Below are 20,857 nucleotides of genomic sequence, written 5' to 3' on the forward strand. Positions count from 1 at the left end.
CGAATAGGAAATAAAATAGGTTGTAAATAAAAGAAAATTCGCATGTTCTGATTTAGTTGAAAAGTTGAAATCAAAAGACAGGTAAGTAGTATGCTTGATTTTCTGAAGGGGTGAATGGCAACCATATATATAGTAATGCGGCAGATACCCTTCTTGAAACTCATTCTTAGCTGTTGATATAGGAAGTACTTTCGAGATTTACGACCGTGAATTTTCTAAACCTACCCTTCATTTTTCTCCTGGCGGACTGTGAAATGTCTGCGCTAGAAATATTCGGATAACGAATGAGTTGAGTTTAGCGTCTTGCTTTGCTCATATTGACTATCACGGCTACGTCGGTGTCGAGGTATCGATCACTTTAGAATGAAATGAAGCTGTTTGTCGATATAGGTGGAATTATTTGTACAAAAGCGTTGAATTCCTTGAAAATTGCGTATGTAATATAGAAATTTTTTAATTGCAGAGAAAAGCGTTTGACCTCAGCGATTACATTCCTCGAATTCATAGTCTTGCCCAGCTTTTGGTTCAGATTCTTCCTCTCCCGTGAAAAATCACAACCTCTGGAAGCTCTTGTATGCCATCGCATCTAGAGCTATTCGGTGAATCATCCAACCCATAGCGATGCAGATACTCCATATAGCAACCGCTCTGTTCTGTATGTAACTGGCCTACCACATTACCCCGGGCTTTCCCATGATTCCGCTCAAGTAACATCTTAATACTAGGAATGAGCCTGTCGACCCTTCTTAAACTCGTCCCATCTGCATTGCCAGATATCATACGACTATGGCCTTGCCGTATTCCATTGTTCCGTGTGTCCTTCCAAACGTCTTGCATGGTACAGCACACTCGTTACTTTAGCTAAAATATCGACTGGGATCATGCCCGTACATCAGTACTGCCTCATCTGAAATGGTTTTAAAGGCACTGCAAACCCTCAACACCATCAGCCGGTAAACTGAATTCACCGACGTCCGTTTCTGAGAGTTTGCAACCGCCTAAGCCCACACCTGACGCATAAAGCAGAATGGAAAGCACCACTCCGGCTAGAAGCAACCTCCGATAGTGTTTTGTTGCACCAATATTCAGTAACATTTTTGTAAGTGCCGATATGGAATACTATAAGTCTTCTCTAAAGCTCAGTTTGACATCAAAAATCATCCCCAGGTATCTGATACGTAGCTTTGAGACGACATATGTCAACCAACTTTCACTTTCACAGTGTTTTTCTTTCTACGGTTCGATATTAAGGCCGCTTGCGTTTCATCATCTGATCTGTTAGCTTTGCTGTAACAACTACAGTTATGTCGTCTACAAAGCCCACAATGGTAGCCTCTTCTGGGATAGGGAGAGCAAGCATTTCATTATGCATGGCATTCCACAGCAGAGAACCCAGTACCCAAGCCTTGTGGTCCCTGTGCTCTCATCCGTCCTCTCTGTGAGGAAATTTTCAACCAGACTCGCTAAAAATGCATTTATGTCAGTGGACCCGGCTGTAATTCGGTTCCGGCTGTCGGAATTGAATGTATTTCTGACATCCAATGCCAACACGGCATAGCTGCCGCCAGCTGCACAACCATGCTTATTACATCCACCGTAGAGTTGACACATTGAAAACCATACCATACAAGCCATTGCTGCTTTCGGCGCTGTAGATGATTCTCCCATTGTATCCAACAGGCAGATCAGGGCATACCGTGTTGGATTTCCAGCTGACTTATTGGGTGTGAAAAGCAACACCAACTTTTGATTTTTCCACTGAGCATGGAATATTCCTTCGTTTAGGCACGGCTCGAAGGTGTTAGCAGAAAGGTCGTCATGGCGTACACTGCGCTGAACTTCACGAGATTTCGCTCGGCATCAGATTTCGAACTCGTCACGCCCACCATCATCTGCGGTGGTTAATAGAGCATTTAACTTCTTTCATTTATCAATTTGGTTCTACGATTCAGTCAGTGAGATCTTATGACGAACCTTCGGGACATGGACGACGTCATGTGTAGCACCCGAGAAAAGAACATTTTTGATGGCAGCCCAATTCTCAGGCGAGTTACTAGGTATATCTGCCGTCCAGGGCGGGGTTTGCAAATCTTCAACTTTGCGAAAAGCGGCGAACGCAACACGCAAGTGAACGTAAGCGACCAGCAAATTTTGATCCCTTTCGAGGCCTATGTCCTCTCTCGTTACATGCATCAGGAGACAACTCCTAAATTTACTGCTGATCGCAAATGGTCAACCTGATTGCTCGTATAGTGTCGGTCAGTTGAAACTAAACTGACCAGAGGCGATTTTCGTGCCACAAACCCCTAACACCGGGAAAGATGATTGGAACAACGATCCAAATCTTCAAGGCCAGCTCGTGGCGTTTATAAAGGTAACAGCTTCTATAATCTACACTAGAGATTTCTTTAAGGTCACTAAAGAATTCCTTATCTAGTGTCCGCAGGGTAGCTTTAGTTCAAGCTGGACAATTGCGAAAAAAACGCCTAAGAGTCTGTACCTCTTCTCCGCAAATTCGATAATGTGAACTGTACGATATGCCGAATCTAGCGTCATGGTTGGGCAGTGGCCTCTGGGGACTAAGAAGAGCAGAGCCTAGCTTGACCAGCCCGTCGTCCTACCTATTTTCCGCAAGGTGCCAATGATCTGGAATCCAGGGAAGGGTGACTTTGAGTGTGTCACTCAAACTCTTCAGATCGTTCCTGCACTTGATGACGGCTTGGTTGTCGGTCACAATAAATAGGTTGCGCTTAGGACTCAGATTATGCTCCGGGAAACGATAGGCTTCCACTATCACCAGTACCTTCGCTTTGAATACACTGGTGCACCCTGAAGAGCGTATGGCTCGGCTGCATTGCGTACATCTGAAAATATTCTTGCTCTGATTGCACAGACCGTCTTTGATCCATTGGTAATGAATACCGTGTATAAACCCATAACACATTAGCAGTCTTTTTGTATGATACTGTTCTGAATGCTTGACTTCATCATCAACAACTATTTGAGCACTTCTGAATATATTGCTCTTGCTGTGGCCATGTCACTACTGGACTTCATTTCATAGCTGGTTCTCGTTACTAGTTTTATTCCCGTTATAAACCTTAACGTCAGTCGGAATTCAGTTGTAGAATTTTCATAAATCAGTTAGTCCAGATTGATGCGCTACTGGATAACTTCTGGTGGTTTTAGATAGTTAGAAAGGAAAATCTGGAAAACAAGCCAATGTAAAACACCTGAGAATTCATTTCGAATGTATCTTTTTATTTCTTATCAAATAATTTCTATATAAATATCAGAAGGCTATTTTGGGCATTTTTTAACGCAAGGGAATAGACATTTTCCTTTTTTTCTCCTCTCTTCTATCTCCAGTCACTACTAAAATGTCGCATACTAGAATAATTATCATATTATAAGTTTTAAAATGAAAAATAAAGTCTATAACGTATGCATTGGCGAAATCCAGTCAATATAGAATTGAAAGTAATTTTAGCGTTCAATATTAATTTTTTTTTCATTGATAATTGCAATATTTTCCTACTTTCGTTTCTTGTTGCTGTTTTTTAAGTTTTTTATCTTTTTTTTTTCATTGAGATTACTTTATTTGCGTTTTTTGTTTCATTTATTTAAATAGTGTGCTTTGCTTTTGGCTTATTTTAAATAATTAACTTTACAAGTTTTGCGTCTTATAAATGAGAACTGATCGCCAGCGGTCTTTAATATTCTCTCCCAGTTTTACTTTTAACGTTGCTTATCCTTGAGTGATTTCGTTTTCAATTTGTCGAATTTTATCTTGCAAATTTTTACTATCCTTCTCCATTTCCTTCAAATCGGATGTGATTTTCTCTAAGTTCTTTGCAATATTTCGACTTTTCTCGTTCTCGATTTGATCTTCTACGTCGCGCATTTCACGCAATACGGCACCGGTTTCTTGTACGAGTGTGACTAGGTCGCTACAGTCGGAATGAAGTGTAGCTAAAAGTTTATAGATTTTCTTTGAATGTTCATCACGTCTGGCAGTCTGTAAATGTAGAGGGAGGATTTTTTGTTATGTACAGGTGGAAATAATTCAGCCAAATTGAAAACTGAAAATTAAACGAAGCCATGGGCATGGATACTACTTACTTTATAAAGCAGATCATCTGTTACGGTGAACTGACGATCTAGCTGTCCATTGATATTATTAATCTCTTTCTGCAGCTCTCTTGTATCACGAAGCACTTTATCAATATCATTTTTCTGTTTACGAATGTTGCCGACTATTTCTAAGATTCGAGTTGTGTATGCGTTCCTGTGAATAAGGAAATATTTTTATTACTTTCCTCAAATCCACTCGGTGGAAATTTGTGCTTATGATGGAGGATATCGCTCACCTGCTGATTTTGTTATCAACTTTTTGCAGCTCCGTCGTAAGCTGCGCATGGAGATTGTTTTTATGCTTCAAATCATCTACTATTTCGGATATTTTATCACGCACTACTTTGATTTCGTTTTGAATAACTCTATTTTTTTCCTGTAGGGTGAAGGGAAAGAAAAAATTAGCTTATATTTCCCTATGCAAGGTGTATTTTTAACAGCTTATGCAAGGCAACATTCTTCTGTGAAGTAAATTAGTACTCAACGTCCCATAAACATTAGAAAATTTCTTGAGTTTCAAAGTTGAAGAGTTAACCTGCAATATCGATTTCAAGGAAAGAAATTTTCAACTGGTTATATCTAGCTTTGTGAAACTCTCTGCTGGGTATTGCCGTTATTTTATTCCCCACTTTGCAGGTTGTTTGTATGCTAAATTACATAGCACGGCAACAATTGTAAAACACCATCATTACCATCACTCATAAAGAACTTCTTAGAAACTACATTGGGCGGCCTACGAAGAGACATCATCTTTAATCTGCACCAAAATTTCCGTACTATCATGATATCACTCACAACAGAACCTACGCGCCATCGTGGCCAGTTTTCCCCTCTTTCTGTGCTTCAGTTTCTTCCTAAGACAATGTAGCAAATATTCGTCGAGAAGTTGATCAGAAGGCGGAAGGGTAGCAGTTGATGATATTGAGAAACGGCCAACATTCCGGTGTAAGTTGTACCACACAGTGGGATGGGTCGAGCTACAGTATAATAGTATAGGAAGAATGTGATTTTCTCAAAAAGTCGGGCGGATTCAGATATGAAGGATTTCCAAAATGCTTCCTTCGTCCACCTCGAGCGAAACTTCTTGCGCGATGATACGACGGTGGATAGCACTCTATGTTAGTCCTTCCAACGACACTTTAGCACTATCATTGGTTGCACAATGTCCGAAGATAGAGAGATGTTAGTTGGTATTCGACTCAAATAAACCGCATTAAGAATAGGAGTAGATTTAGTTACCTTTAGGATATGTACAATAAAATCGACGTTGATATTGAAATTATTTTGAAACTTAGAGGAGGGCAATTTGAACCTGCAAGAGCCCATAAATGAACACTGTGTCCTATTTTCGCTTTTGATGCACCTTAAGTACGGAAACGTAATAGAATATTCACAAACGGGGTCAAAAAGCTACTGATGAGCATGATGCAAATGTGAAAAACGACATTTTGAGAAAAAAGCGTTTGAAAAGTCGCTTTTCAGATATGAAGACATTTCTCATTCTTAATTACAAACAAAATACAAAATGTAATCATCGAAGGGACTGATGCCAAGTAATTATAAATACACTACTTACTTACGTGATTACGTAAGGACATAAACGTTCTGGCCTGTACTGCACTCGGTTCAACGCTCATAAAATCTAAAGGAACACGAATTTCGTACTGAAATTGTTACAGCGTATTCTGGCATAGCTAAGTTAACGATATATGCATTTATTATGAAAACCTCCTAGTGTAGTTTCCCCCTTAACAGACAATGATCTAAAAACTCATGATGAATCAAATTCAGGCGGGCCGAACCCTATTCAACGGAAGAAAAACAAAAGGTACTGGAGAACAATATAATAACTCGGTTGAATTAGGATACAATATATGGTTGCCATTGGTAGAGTATAGAGCGTCAACCGCACCTATGCGCCATCGTTCGCACCTGAAATGCGCTTCAAATCCTTCCACGACTTTCTGAGACAATTGCACTCCTTCGGTTTGGGAAGCCACACTAGAAGGTTTTCATAATAGATTTTTTTATTGCATGGCGTAGCCAGCAATGAAATTTTTGTCCCACCTTAATGTGTGACCTACTGATTGCCACTTCCGCCTTCCGATCACATCGCCCACCTGCGCCCCGACTAAATTTTTCATTTGAATAGTATCGGGCCAGCGTACCCCGCTGATACGATTCAGACAAGTTTTGACGAAAGGTTGGAGCTTTTGAATAACAGTGGGTATTACTTTCTATGTGCTACTCCCATATAGTAACACAGAATGAACATTAGCACAGAACAGTCTCAACTTGATGTTAGTGATGAGACAGATACATTTCCAGATTTTAGACAAGGCAGCGAAAGCAAATCTAATAGCGCTATTAATGCGTTGAGCAACATCCATTTGGATGCCACCATCGACAGAAACCACGACTCCTAGACATATAAATTGGTCAACGCTTTCGATTCCCATTAATGCAGATAGGAAGAGTGTGATGATCCGTTAGACTGAGAACCGTGGCTTTGGTTTTGTCGGCGTTATCTTCAATCCAACTCTACTTGCCCCTCTTTCTAAATCCAGAGTCATTTGGCCAAGGTCGATGACTTGGTGAGAGAGCAAACAGATGTTATTAGTGTAGTCGAAGTGTTTGAGAAAAGATGTCATAGTCCACTGAATTGCTCCATATCCTCCGTCACCGATAACGCTTTGGATCTGAAAATCCTCTGAGATTTTACATTGACGCAGCATGTGACTTTTTGCGCCATGTCGCTACAACTCTGCGATTAGATCATTAAGCTCAGAAACTTTACTCCATTTGAGTGCATTGATGGCCCAAATGATTCCTCTTCTGCTTGGAGGAACAATCCGCCTCCATTTCATCCACAAGAGGAGGAACTTCACCGGATGTGATACGGTGAAGAATCGTAGTTCTTTCCACCTCTTCAGTTGCTCACGGTGCACACTACGCTGCACTTTCCGGGATTTCGCTCAGTATTGAATTTCGAGGGTGTCCCAGTGTTCAACAAAGCTTTCAATTCCTTCTGTTCATCGATCCACTTCCGCGATTTCGGAGTAAGCCAGATCTTATGACGCCCCTTAGGGACGTGGCTCAATGCTCACCAATATTCTCAGGGGGGTTACTCAGTGTGTTTGCTGTCCGACCAGCAAGATAACCCGCTCACTGTCCAGTGAGAACTGGACCTTATAAGCGGTCGATGTTAAACTTGAGGGTCGCCAGCTCTCAAACTCTGCGAGTAGAGCAGACGCAACACGCAAGCGAATGTAACCATCCCTTTCGAGGTCAATGTGAGCATCTCTCTTGTTACGTACATCCAATTGATCGTAAAGTTGTCAATCTGATTGCTCGTACTGAGTCGATCAGTTGAAACATAAATGACCATATGGCAGACTCTGTGGTTAAACAATGTGCTACTAAGGACGAAGCGATAGAAGCTGCAGTAGTCCACAAACCTTTCACCGTTATCGTTTCCGTCACCAAGAGTGTGTTCCCCATAACATTTCTGAGCAAAGTTTTGTCAAAGCCTACCATAGCATTCAGAGCACCCATCACGACCGCAACGTCACCTTTGGGAAGCCTCTCCTGAACTGCGGGTAGTGCATTCTACTCCACCATATCCGAGATCTCCGTTCGTGTATAGCACTGTAAAATTGTGCCACTCAACCTGGACCGGAATCTTGTAGTCAGAAATATGTTAGAAACCGGCTCGCGCCCCTTGCGAAAGCTATCAGAAACAACTCGACACCGGATTCGCGTCTGCTATCGTTGGACTTCCCAGAGTACAAAAGCACATTGCCACAAGAGAGAGAGAGAGAGGAGTACTTTCCAGGGCTCCACCATCTTTCTTCGCTTAGGTCCAGAATGTTCAGCTTAGAATTAGAAAAAGTGAGCATTCTGAGAAACCTCGCTACCGCTGTCGAGGAGCGTGCGTACATTTCAGAAACCAACCATAGTCCGTCTTCGATAGTTAAAGATCGTAGCCGTGAGGTGAATTCCTATCCGAGGCGTTGTTGTTGTTTCGGTAGAAGTAACATTTTAAAATCTGCAAGTCGCTGGCCCACAAATTTCTTTTCTTTTTAGTTACCTCTAACGACAAGCAGAGAAGCCTTTAGGCGTATTCTTAAGCCCCAACTCATAGCGCGCAGATTCGCAAACTGTTTGCTTAATCGTTGGCGCAAGAATCCAATTGGATCAGTTCCTTGAAGTGTGTTAGAGAACTTCATTCAAGACTGCAACGGTACACTACAGGATTACAGTACCTTGTAGGAGGCAATGTGGTCAGTTTTGCGCTCCCCCGAGATTATTACTCTGATTTGACTCAGGTACTCATTCACAGCTCGAGTCTACTGGTATCTGACGTCAAGTCACGATACAAATCCCACTGCCACCAATGAGATTTGAGCGGCGACCTTCCATATGACAGCCTTGCGCTCTAACCACTCAGCTATCCGGACACAATCTCTAATGATCTCTTGATAATAAATGTCTGCTGCTGATTGAAGTGTTTATTGTTTTAGTGGAACATCATATGTAGAGTTAAGTAAGGTATCTGAGACCCGACAAACGCTCACCTTTGGGTGCAATGGATAACGTTATCAATGCAATGTTTGCCTTTTATGATATGTGGTCCTCAAAATTTTTCAGGATCTTATTTATTGCACTTCACGATTTTTATCAAAGATGGAATCCATGTTTATGGTATATATGTGTACTTTATCCGTAATTTGTATTAGTTCTATCTACTTCTATCCTCATGAAACAGGCACTATCATTGTCAGTGGTAGTGATTTGGGCGATTTAAATATTTCAGGTAAATGCTATCAGCCAATGGAGAACTGTGCTATGAAATTGTTTCACTGATTAGCGCAACTTGAATGAAGTGACGTCCTACAACTGGTGTTCTTTATGATCGACGTATCAACGAACGTCTAAAATCTAAAATTTATCGCAGTGTTGTGCGCCCAGTCACCCTCTATGGTTCTGACTGTTGGCTAATGAGAATTCATGTACCAAGATTGGTCTGAACATCGAAGTCGATGGCAAGCGACCCAAAACAAGGGCCGGTGCAATGGTGGCTTGATAAGCTAGAAGAGTATTTGAAAGGGTTGCGACTGCATCTAGCTTAAGCCTTTGCTAGAACAAAATGGGGAAACCGATCACGACGAGCCGACGTAGACGGGACAAGGGCTTAAGAAAAAGAAGAAAAATCTCGCCTTCCTTAATATCAATTACGTTTGACAACGCTCGTATCTAAAGAAACTATATTTAATACTTACAAATGAACTGCTATTTTTCGACTTTGATTTCTCCAAAGTCTTCACTAACGGGTCCTTGTGACTCTTCCACTGTTCCATCAATTTATTCATCCGCTCCTTCGTCGCCGCTAGCACCATGTCCATCTTCTTCACATTCTCCTCGGGATTCTCCAATAAAATGCATGTTCGTTCCCGAATCTTACGTTCATTCCGCAACTCCTTGTTCGCTTCCTCTTGTTTTGTGCGAGCCTCCTTGATGCTCGTTATATCCGCGAGAATCTTCTTCCTACTCGTCAACAATTCATCCATTGCACTCTTAAGTTTTCCAATTTCCGAATTGAGAACTTCCTGTGTGTTGCCGTCTAACTGACCAGAACTACTTTGCTGCTGGATGGACTTTGTTTTGTCCGCTATGCTACTACTGCTGCTGCTACTGCTTGTGTCCACGTGATTGATTTCGTTTAACTTCTTCGAACTATCGACGGCTGATGACGGGCGCTTGGCGCCCAGATTCTTTGTGATAATTGACTTCATCAATTCCTCGGGATCAAGATTGAAATCACTGCTGTTCGATGCGACATCGTTCTTATGGATAATTGAAGATAAAATCGTTTGACTGTTTGTCTGCTGAAAGACACTGGGCGACCGCTTGTGCCAGTAATCCTGCTGTTTGTCGGGAATGTTGGACTTTCTAAGCGAATTTGGTATGTTCAGGTTGATACATGGCTGGAATGGGGTGCATTCACCGCTGAGTATTGGATATGATGAATTGTACTTGCGAATGCCGGACTTCATACAGTACTGCGGGATCCACGGACTACTAAGCTGTATTCGAATGTTTTGTTGTAATTCGTTCTCTAGCAACGTCAGTTTGTCTGTAAATTGGATGGAAAAGGTATTCATTGCTTTTGAGATTATACTTGTGTGGCAGGAACCTACCCAAAGGCTGCGCTAAGACCATTTTCTCCGATTCCTTCGGTAGTCTCTCGATTAGGAACATAAAAACACGCCGCACTTCAGTCACATTTGAATAGAGAAAAGTCTGGTAGCCAATGTCACCCCGAAACCCAATCGACTGGAAAGGAAATTCAATATTTTAATACACCCCGGCCAGGCATAATCCCGAATCTATTCGAACTTACAGTACAAGCCTCCGCCAGACTGGCGGTCACAGTAAATCTTTGCGCCATGCCTGGCGGTAGTTTTTTCGGCACATTCATGCTAGGCTTGATCAAGTGCAGGCACATCGAAACTGTCTCGACAAGCAATTCTGGGGTGAAACTTGATAAACTTAAAATATCCGGTTCGATATTACTGGAAAATCAAAAGGAAAAGGGACAATCAGAAATGGGTGACGAAAGTGGTTTTCTGCAAGAGGCTGTGACATGAAAACAGTCTACGAACCATCCGATTTGGCGCAAGCTATGTATTATGATATTGTCTACTTCATCCATATTATTGCTGTGGATCTAATTAAATTCACGTTTTACTACTAGCTACTTAAATTAATATCTAAGAAAGTGAATTTGTTCTCCGTTAAATTATCAACATTGGTCGGGGAGGAGAAAAAGTGATAAGTTGTGACAGTGACAGTGCAGATAGATGTCTTTTTGACAGTTGGAGAAGTGTCAACGTCAGGTTTTAACGTAGAGGAGTTCGTTCAATTGCCTAATTTTTATATTTTATCCAAGTAAAGTTTTAACTTGAGTGATAAAGTGAACACAATTCCAAATAATGAAGTATTTAGGAGAAAACATCTCTTTCATGAAATAAATTACTATGAAATGAGAACGTTGTATGAAAGTTCCTACCCTACTTAGACTCATATGGCAGTACTCAAATTAGTACCAATTGGATGCTATCTCAGCAACGGCAACCCGTTTGTCACCACAACTTCCTTTTCCTCAGAGCATATGTCAAAAGAGGACTTGAAAAATGGTAATTGCCGTAAATTTTCCGAAGAAATCTTTTTAATCCTTACGAGAAATTAAGTTAATTTCTTATTAAAACATGGCTTTTATTGTTCTCTCTTTAGGCTGCTCATAAGTCGTTCCGAATTAAACAAAAGTTGGCGAAAAAGCTAAAACAGAATCGTTCGGTCCCGCAATGGATCCGGCTACGTACTGGAAATACCATCAGGTGAGCCGCGTACTTTATTCAATAAAAGCTTCCAATATTTTACCAAACGAAATGAAGTGGATAATTTGAGAGTGCCGGGAAAGTGGTATTTAGTGAGATATTTTGCGAAAGTCCTGATCAATTGAGGTGTAGACCATCCAACTTGGTTTGTTTACTTGCGGTGACAGCAATGTCTCCTCGTTTGGATCTGCAAACGACACAAGTTACGGATGCTTTCCGGTTAGGAGTAAGGGTGTTTCCTGATCGATTAATATAACTCAAACAGGAAATGTGAGAAAAACGATTGTGGTTGCTCAGTTGTATATGAGTAAATTTATGTATTTTCGTCTAAGTAAAACCATCCATTGCGACACTGGTGGGAAGAGAGGAATTCACTTTAAGATGTTTTTGTGCGGTTCTAAAGGCGTGGATAAGTGAATTGTAACTAGAAAATCAAAAAAGAACCCTTTGCACTTCAACATCTTTCTCCAATACTTGCTTATTGAAATTTGAATCGAAAGCCCTGTGCAATGCGTTGCCGCATGCTCGTATTTCGGCAGAATTCTGTTTGGAATTGATTATATTTAGGACACTAAGTAATACTAATCTACTAATACTAATTATAAAATATCTTCGTGTTGATCCCTCTCTGATATTTCGAATCTAACCCCTTTCTCAATACGATCGGGGTTAAAAAGACAAGTTTGTCTCGTATCCTGCCATAGGTTGCCGTGCAATGTGTTCAGAGAAAGTGAGAGGAATCTTAAACATTCGGGTAAAAGTCTATAGTGAATGCTACACTGAAAGACCTAAGGGTTTAGTGAATTTCGGCTGACATTGGCGAATATTGACGGTTAGTTCCGCCAGCACATAAGCGCACTATCATCATCAACGGCGCAACAACCGGTATCCGGTCTAGGCCTGCCTTAATAAGGAACTCCAGACATGCCGGTTTTGCGCCGAGGTCCAACAATTCGATATCCCTAAAAACTGTCTGGTGTCCTGATCTACGCCATCGTTCCACCTCAGGCAGGGTCTGCCATGTCTTTTCTACCACAGATATTGTCCTTATACTTTCCGGGCTGGATCATCCTGATCCATGCGGATTAACTGACCCGCCCGCCGCAGCCTCTTTATCCACAAGCAGACGGTCATGGCATCGCTTATAGTTTTCGTCGTTATGTAGGCTACAAAATCGTCCATTCTCATGTAGGGGGCCAAAAACTCTTCGGAGGATTCTTCTCTCGAATGTGGCGATGGGTGCACAGTTTTTTTTTGCTAAGAACCCAATTTTGCAAGGAATGCAAGATTATTGTCTTTTACAGTAAGAACTTTGAACCTAGGGTGAGACATTTCGAGCGGAACAGTTTGTGTAAGCTGAAATAGGGTCTGTTGGCAGCCAACAACCGTGCGTGGATTTCATCGTCATAGCTGTTATCGGTTGTGGTTTTCGACCCTAGATAGAAGAAATTTTCAACGGTCTCAAAGTTGTAATCTCCTGTCTTCATTGTTTTCGTTCGATGTTGTTCGTTCTTTTGGTTTTGGCGCTGACGTTGCCACCATGTACTTGGTCTTGCCTTCATTAATGTGCAGATAGACTACATCTCGGGTTGTTCTTCCCATGATGTCGATATTGTCAGCGTAGGCTAGTAGTTGGGTGGACTTGAAGAGGATGATGCCTCTCGCATTTTCATCGGCATCGCGAACCACTTTCTCCAGGGCCAGGTTGAAGAGGATGTATGATAGGGCATCCCCTTGTCTTAGACCGTTGTTAATGTTGAATGTTCTCGAGAGTGACCCTGTTGCTTTTATCTGGCCTCGCCTAGTCATTCTTATCAATTTCGTTGGGATGCCGAATTCTTTTATGGCTGTGTACAGTTTTACCCCAGCTATGCTGTCATAGGCGGCTTTAAAGTCGACGAAAAGGTGGTGCAACTGATGTCCATCTTCCAACAGTTTTTCCATCGCTGATTTGCCTGGAGTTCTGGGCGTATGGTGCTATCCGGCCTAGCAAGATAAAGGAGAATATCTTATAGACGGTACTCAGCAAAGTGATACCTCTATTATTGCTGCACTGCGTTATATCCCCCTTTTTTATGATAAGATAATGCCTCGATGCCAGCGGTCAGGCATAGATTCGCTGTCCCATACTTTGAGCATCAGTTGATGAACCACTTGGTGTAATTGGTCGCCTCCATATTTAACCAATTCGGATGTAATTCCATCGGCTGCTGTCGGCCTATGGTTTTTAAGCCGATGAATTGCACGGACTGTTTCTTCTATGCTTGATAGTGGCAGCAATTGTCCGTCGTCTTCAGTTGGCAGGACCTCCAACTCGCCGATATGTTGAGCAGCTCATCAAAATACTCAACCCATCGCTCAAATATGCCCATTCGTTTGGAAATCAGAATTCTCTCTTTCTCCCGGCAGGATGAACATCGAGGTGCATAAGGCTTCACCCTGCTCACTTGTTGGTAAAACTTCCGTGCCTGGTGCGGTTGCTCCCTGTACATAAGCGCAGCCCAACTGAAACCTAGGTGCAACGCCCTTGCATGCATCTATGCTAGCCAAGCTCGGGAATATGGCGGGCTTCGTTGGATATTTCAGTCCTTCTTGTGCGACTACAAAAGAAGATCGCGTCTCAAACAAGGGCAATTGTAATTTGCGTCAAAACAAAAACTTCATCCATATACGAGGGAAATCGCGAAGCGTTATCGTCATGACTTGATGCAAAGTTGGATTACACTGAAAGCATCCATCAAGCCTCAAATGACGTTGAGACACGGCTTGTTTTTGGCCCCACTTTATCTTATTTTTTCAATTATTCCGAAATGTCCATTTCATACTGGAACTCCTGTATGAGGTGAATAAAAAACAAGATCTACTGGGTGAAACCTTCTACACATCAATTACTCGGATAAATTTCCACGGTGGATATCGTGTATGAACACTTATATTTAACGGAACATGTTTCGTTTGCGTTGCTTTTTATTCCTTTGACCACGGGTGGATGTGGCGCGGAGGTCTACATTGGTTTCGGAATCCTTTTAAACACAAATGCAGGAAGTGGGAACGATAAATTGTTAGATGAAATTACACAAAAACTATCGTTTACATGAAGTAGTCAAAGACACGACTGCTTAAAAACAGACGCATTATCCGATAAATTGAATGAGCTTAGAGAATATTGACAAACTAACCTTCTCGCGACGTTCTGCTCAAGCCGCAGATCATTACAGCTCTGTTCTTACCCTTTGATCGTTAACATTCGTTCAGATTAAATTCATTGTACCAGTTCTAAAGCGGGCAATTTCAATCCAAAGTTGATTAGGCGTCTAGGTCTTCCTCTCTCTTCATAATTGTCTTACCTTGATATCAGAACTCTACAGGATACTGTGCTCGTAGATTTTCCGGTACGTTAGCCTAATATAAAAAATTAGCATTTTATGAAAGGTCTTGCTCACCAATAATTTGCTGGAAAATTTACCAAACTTCCTCTTTTTCTTTAGTATTTGTTCCGTTCACAAGCGGGGTCGGCTAGTCGTAATCGGTTGCGTCATTTCTCGTTAGCGGTAATTACGTGACCATATCAACAACGCCTCGCTTGCCATTTTTCCACGGCCGGTCCAACCCCATGTCGATCGCGGATATCCTCATTTCAGATGTGATCAAAACGTGCCACGCCACTAGTCTAATGTAACATCTTCGTCTCCACTACCGCGAAACGCCGTTCATTATCTTTTATAGTCGACCAGCACTCAGAATCATAGATTGTGACAAGACAGATGACGGTGAATTTTAGATTTGAGCCGTACGTTGATATGTCGATCACAAAGAATGTCAGTTGTGGAAGCCCACTTCATCTAAATTGAGCTAATACCTGAAACAATTTTATAATGCAGTTCACCATTAGCTAAAAGCATTGACCCGAGATATTTAAATTGCTCACTTCTGGTCAGATCACTGCCACTGACAGTGATGGTGCCTGTTTCATAGGGTTCGGCCGACAAAAATTCTGTTTTATGCAGATTCAATTTGAGATCGTGTTAGCATGAGGCGGTCCTTGGACAAGTTATTCGAGATAAGCTTCGCTACTAGACGCTAGGAAATATTTGCATAAAGTAGAGTATAGGGCGCTGGCCGTTGGATGACCCGTGTGACACGTGTTCACAACAAGAGGAAAGAGGGGTGGTGAGAGGGCGCTTTGTTGAACACCTGCCGTTGATACACCTGCCAGACTTCCAACTTTATGGTACTTTTCGAATCGTGGTAAAGTAATTCAACCCAGCGCACGAGTTCTTCTGAGAGGTGTTGAAGAAGAGCATACCAGATGGGTTCAGGTGGCACACGGTCAAACGCTTTCTCCGGATCCAGAAATGCAATGTAAAGATGGTGGTGTCTCCATGAGTAATCGCGCTGCGCGTATTGCATCAATAGTTGCGCATTCTTTGCAAACTCCACTTGATTTACGTTTATTTGAACGATTTCGTGAATACGATTGTCAAGAATGAATTAAAAAATCTTCATGGTATGGGACAGCAACCGGTTCGGACGGTAATTTGAACATTCTGCTGGACTACCTTTCTTTCTCCATATTGGAACTGTGTTGCTTTGTTGCCAGTCAGTGTTCTAACTTCCTCAATAATCCGATTCAAGAACTCACAGAGGCACAGTGTTGTGTCCCAGCTCTTAATTTTCCAGAGCTCAGATGCAATGTCGTCAGATCCTTTTGCTTTCCCCGACTTAATTCGTTTTATTGCTCGCTCCACGTTAAGGGTGTTGACAGGTGGAATTGCCTTAAATGTCGCCAATGCTTGTGGAAGTGGAGGATGAACAAATTTTTCCGTTGAAATTTGCTCGAAATCTTCTCGTCATCTATCCGTCGCGACTTGCCGATTGGTAAGAAAAGTACCGTTGTTGTTACTAACGTAACAGAAATGTTCAATATTCTGTGTGCCATTAATGTCGAATTTTGACAAGTTGATAAAGATCTCTTTCATCATGCCGAGGGTAATGCATCGCTCGGGTAACAGCTTTCTTTGTTTCCCGGTTGGCATTATTGTAAACATGACAATTGGCCAGCGTTCTATCGTCGAGAAATTTATGGTAGAGGGTTTTCTTTACATGGACCTTCATTTGAATATCGTCATACCAAAGCCAAGTATCTCGGTTGATGAACCGCTTACCTGACCTGACGTTTCCGAAGGTTGCGTAGACTGCTTTGTGAATCGTGTCTTTAACTTAGTTTCATGATTCTTCCACATTCGTAATTTCCACCACCGGACCAGTCTGTTCCTCATCGTTGTGGTCATTGGTCGATATTGAGGGGCAATGGTGTCATAGGGAATGGCTTTGCAGTCAGTGACGGTGGTAAAAATATCGACGTCTTATGAGAATATAGTCGATTTGCGTTGTACTGATCCCACTATAAAATACAGGAGGATGAGGCAGTTGTTTGATAAACCATGTATTCACAAGTACAAGGTCATAAGTGTCCATAAAATCGACATGCCCCTGATTGCATTCCAAACCTTTTTACTCCATAGCATCTCTTGCCGTCTGCTTTTTCAACCACATGAAAATTAAGGCCGCCTGATGATATAGTCATCAGATGTTTATGTCGAGAAGTTGTAAGAAAACTTCTTTGTCAACAGCTGCCAATTTTTGCTGTGTAGACACGTATTTATTTTGCTCGGACTAATTTATTATGACCTAATGCCGTCCATTCGTCGAGAACCCTCAATTAAACTTTCGTGAATCTTACTCATCATTTTATCTCTGAATAACATTTTTGAGTCTAAGTTAAAAGATTCCTTTTGGCAGAAATTTACTGTTGTTTCTAGAGCGTTCCACTCATATGCGCTCCTGGGGCAGTGGATTCTACTGCATAGAATAGTCAATGATGTTTCACGCTACATGTTCGTCAACGTAACTCTGCCTTGGAGTTTGTGTCGAAGCAGGGTATCTCCAGCGTTGATGGTGGAATTCTCGAGTAACAATGATTGTTGCTTTTCAGTTTAAAGTTTGAAATTCGGACCCCACAACAAGACGTTAATGGGTGGGATGGCACAATACTACACCGATATATGAATTAACCAATTATCCCCGATTACTGAGCTCCTTCCTTTTTTTCAATTGGACTTTTGTTTCTTTTTCTTTCAAATTCTTTTTGCAATCCCGCAGTAGCGATATTATTTTAATGACAAAACCACTTGGAATGACTGCTATTCGGAGTTCCGGGAAGAGTATATATGTCAACAAGTTTTGTCATTAGAACGGAAGAAATCTTTGAATTTATAATCCCGTTTTAAGTAACTCGTTGCCTATAGATTTCTAATCCTTTTTTCTTTTTCTTTGCAGATATAACGCCAAGAGGCGTCACTGGAGACGCACCAAGCTAAAGTTGTAAGAACTTTGGCTGAGGACTTTTGGATGTATTACAATTTATGCATTGTATGCGTATTTGAGGTGTTTAAAAATAAAATGATGGATTTTAAAATCTATACGAAGTTTTTCTTTTCAATTGGTTATTTAAAACACAGATTTTTACCAGGCATTGTTGTAGTTCAAGGATCTATACTTTTTCAATAGCGAAAATGACATTAAATATAATCTTGCTCTCACCTACCTATTTGGAGGAACTGAGCTTCGTTCTTCAGTTTCAACTTATTTCCGTGTGGGTAAGAGTACCGTCATCAAATACAGATTAGTAAAACCTTGAGCATACTCCGGTTAAAAAGAATGTAAGGCAAAATATTGAAAGAGTTCACATCATTGTTGCAGCTAATTGACATAGCCTTTTTGAACTCGGGACCAGGAAGTTAATTTCCTCCTCGCTCATGAAAAACTGTCAAAAGAAATACTAAGCCAAAATGCACGGCCTTTAGAATTTAGATAAATCAATTTCTTAGAAACGGGGAGGTATTTCTGCACTCATGGCTACACCATTAAAGGGTCGAGAAAATTGCTATATTTCTGGTAAATCTGACTGTCTTGTCTCTGGAAGCATACAGCTTAAATGCCTAATGTAAACCGAATACTAGATGGAAATATTGCGACCGTTATGACCGTAATTACTTGCTATGAAGTGAGATGACCGAGTGGAATTTGATATTACACTTATTGGGAAGCAAAGCTGACAGAAGAAATATAGACTCGGCAAGAAGTCCAAGCTAAAGAAGTGATAATTTCACTGCGATCGCAACTTGGCGACAAATGAGCAATCTCGCTGTAACCCACAACTCGCTTTCCCATCTATGGCTAGTATTAAGCCAGGTCCAGGAAACTCCAAACCTCCATAAACATAAAACAGTGCATAAACGACACTAAATATTCACAAACATGTGGATGTGTTGCGTGTGCTTGTGGCAAATTCCTTATGATTTGCGCTAGAAAGCCGACACTTGATGGAATCGGCGGCAAGCGCTACCGAACCTATAGATACCAAAGTAAACACCCTATGCACGCGTTTGCGTTCAGTGCGGTTTGCTCAAGTTTGGCAAGTGGCAAGTGGAGGCATCAAAACGCTTTTAAGCGCTAGCAAATCTACAAAAACCAAGCTAACGCCCTAACCACATGTTTGCGTTTGCGACTGTTTGTTAGGATTTGGCAAACATGTTGATGCGCCTTTAATTTCCATGATCCTAAATAAAACTTGAAGCAGACGCGGTGATATCCAAACTCCACTAATGTTTTACTTCTAGAGTTTCATAATTCTTTCATTTTTGTGCCACCCTTATTTCCAAAAGTCATAATACAAGCGGCAAACGTCCGTTAGATCCTGTCTCCGCCAGACAGCTTTTAGGGATATCGAATTGGTGGACCTCGGCGTAAAACCGGGATGTCTGGAGTTCCTTATTAAGGCAGGCCTAGACCGGATACCGGTTGTTGCGCCGTTGATGATGACTTGCCTCCTCTGTAGTTTTCGCGGCATTGTCTGCATTTTTTTTTAAATAGGACATATGGTGACTATGAGCCAATCTTTCATTTTGCTTAGTGCCGGTCAAGAAGCTGAAACTAATCAAAAAGTAGGACAAAAAATAGATCATCCGGTTTTGAGGCCGAGTCAAATTCGCAGTGCTTTCTGTGCATTTGTAAATGCATTGTGTGTCCTGTTACTATAGCACTTCTGTGCGTGCGAATCCATGCAACTACGCAACCAGCTACAAACAACCAGACATCCATACATACAATAGGAAATTGATGATCGCCGCCTTCTACGGTTGACTTTGGCATCAAGTTTGAAAATTTCTATATCAAACGCGGCCAGATGCACTAACACCATCACACAAATGGGAACTAATACCAATGAAAATGCGCAGAAAGCAACTGCGATCTTTACTGAAAAGCCCCGCTTACCGCTGTATTTTTGTCCCGCAAAAATTCAAGGCTTGCCAAGGATGTTTCACCCCCTGTGTATAGTCTCCTTGGTGCCGGTGAACTTCTATACATTTGATATCGGATTACAATTCAGCTGAACTTTTGTCAACTTCCGGCGATGAGTCTCGTCCGGACTTTGATCGCGACCTTCCTTTATGGAGAAATCGGCGTAGTTTTGTTGCTCGTTTTGCCGGTGGCCAGCTCATCGCATGTATATTTCTTCCTTTTGCTCGGCGTCTTCGTTCTATTTCTGTTGGAGGCAATCTGCGAGATGCGTAAATACTCATAGGTGGATCTCGGCGCCGAGACGCACCTAAATGTGGAGATGCAGCACAGCATGCGGCTGTTCCGAGCTCAACGCAACTTCTCCATTTCTGGGTTTGCTATATTTCTGTCGTTAGTGAGCCGTCGGCTAGTGACCTTGGTTTCCACTCAAGCGACACTTCTCGTCCAGGCAGGGGCTCCATGAAGCAAACCCAGAGTGCCACTACCGCTGCTCGCAGTCTCTTCGAACAGAAAGGAAAGCCGTGTGGCGCGGAAGGGAGAGTCAGAGGCAGCAGAAGAGCATACATATGCGTCTAGGGTATAAGAAAAAAGATCTCGGTCGAATAGATACGACGCGAGTAAGAAATAAAAATTCACGGAATTATTTTGTGTTTCTTTTTATATGATAAGTGCATTTAAGTGCTTTAAAACACTGTTCAGTGTTTGGAGCGTTTACCCCCTTTCTTCTCTGTGAAGACACGGAAAGTTATTACTTATTACTTTATCATGGAATAAAGTAGGTTAACTCCAACTAGGATTTCTATCTTCTCTACAAGGTGCTCGCAACCATGCTTTTTCGGTTTTTCCCGCTTTTCTCTTTCGGGTAAATCCAATTGTTTCTGTTAGAATTCTTTCCAATAAAGTTTTCGGTGCTAGTAAAGGATTCTCCTTTCAGCCAGTGAAAAATACGAGCTCCGAGA

General features: G+C 41.7%; 2 protein-coding genes across 2 annotated transcripts; one reads left to right on the plus strand and one right to left on the minus strand.

The window, feature by feature from the left end:
• Positions 1 to 3,240: 3,240 nt before the first annotated feature.
• On the minus strand, positions 3,241 to 11,056 carry LOC119655640 (coiled-coil domain-containing protein 22 homolog). The gene is made up of 7 exons (XM_038061617.1): positions 10,800 to 11,056; positions 10,538 to 10,709; positions 10,335 to 10,470; positions 9,417 to 10,270; positions 4,371 to 4,510; positions 4,123 to 4,288; positions 3,241 to 4,018 (listed from the first exon to the last, which is right to left on the minus strand). Exons 1-7 carry the CDS (start codon positions 10,847 to 10,849, stop codon positions 3,749 to 3,751), a joined length of 1,788 nt encoding a protein of 595 aa, XP_037917545.1. The 5' UTR covers positions 10,850 to 11,056; the 3' UTR covers positions 3,241 to 3,748.
• Positions 11,057 to 11,194: 138 nt separating this feature from the next.
• LOC119655641 (60S ribosomal protein L39) lies at positions 11,195 to 18,016 on the plus strand. Its single transcript, XM_038061618.1, has 3 exons — positions 11,195 to 11,333; positions 11,431 to 11,534; positions 17,874 to 18,016. The coding sequence occupies exons 1-3, from the start codon at positions 11,331 to 11,333 to the stop codon at positions 17,920 to 17,922; spliced, it is 156 nt and encodes a 51-aa protein (XP_037917546.1). The 5' UTR covers positions 11,195 to 11,330; the 3' UTR covers positions 17,923 to 18,016.
• The last annotated feature ends 2,841 nt before the right edge of the window (positions 18,017 to 20,857 follow it).

The sequence above is a fragment of the Hermetia illucens genome, chromosome 4, assembly GCF_905115235.1.
Source record: "Hermetia illucens chromosome 4, iHerIll2.2.curated.20191125, whole genome shotgun sequence".
NCBI classification, from domain to species: Eukaryota; Metazoa; Arthropoda; class Insecta; order Diptera; family Stratiomyidae; genus Hermetia; species Hermetia illucens.

Excerpts from the sequence above, each read along its gene's own strand:
- LOC119655640 (XM_038061617.1), bottom strand. The coding sequence starts at position 10,849 with ATGGATGAAGTAGACAATATCATAATACATAGCTTGCGCCAAATCGGA. Across the intron at positions 10,710-10,799 it reads AGCTTGCGCCAAATCGGATG|TAATATCGAACCGGATATTT; the intron begins GTTCGTAGACTG and ends TTGATTTTCCAG. Across the intron at positions 4,019-4,122 it reads CAGATGATCTGCTTTATAAA|ACTGCCAGACGTGATGAACA; the intron begins GTAAGTAGTATC and ends CTACATTTACAG.
- LOC119655641 (XM_038061618.1), top strand. Across the intron at positions 11,535-17,873 it reads CGTACTGGAAATACCATCAG|ATATAACGCCAAGAGGCGTC; the intron begins GTGAGCCGCGTA and ends TTTTCTTTGCAG.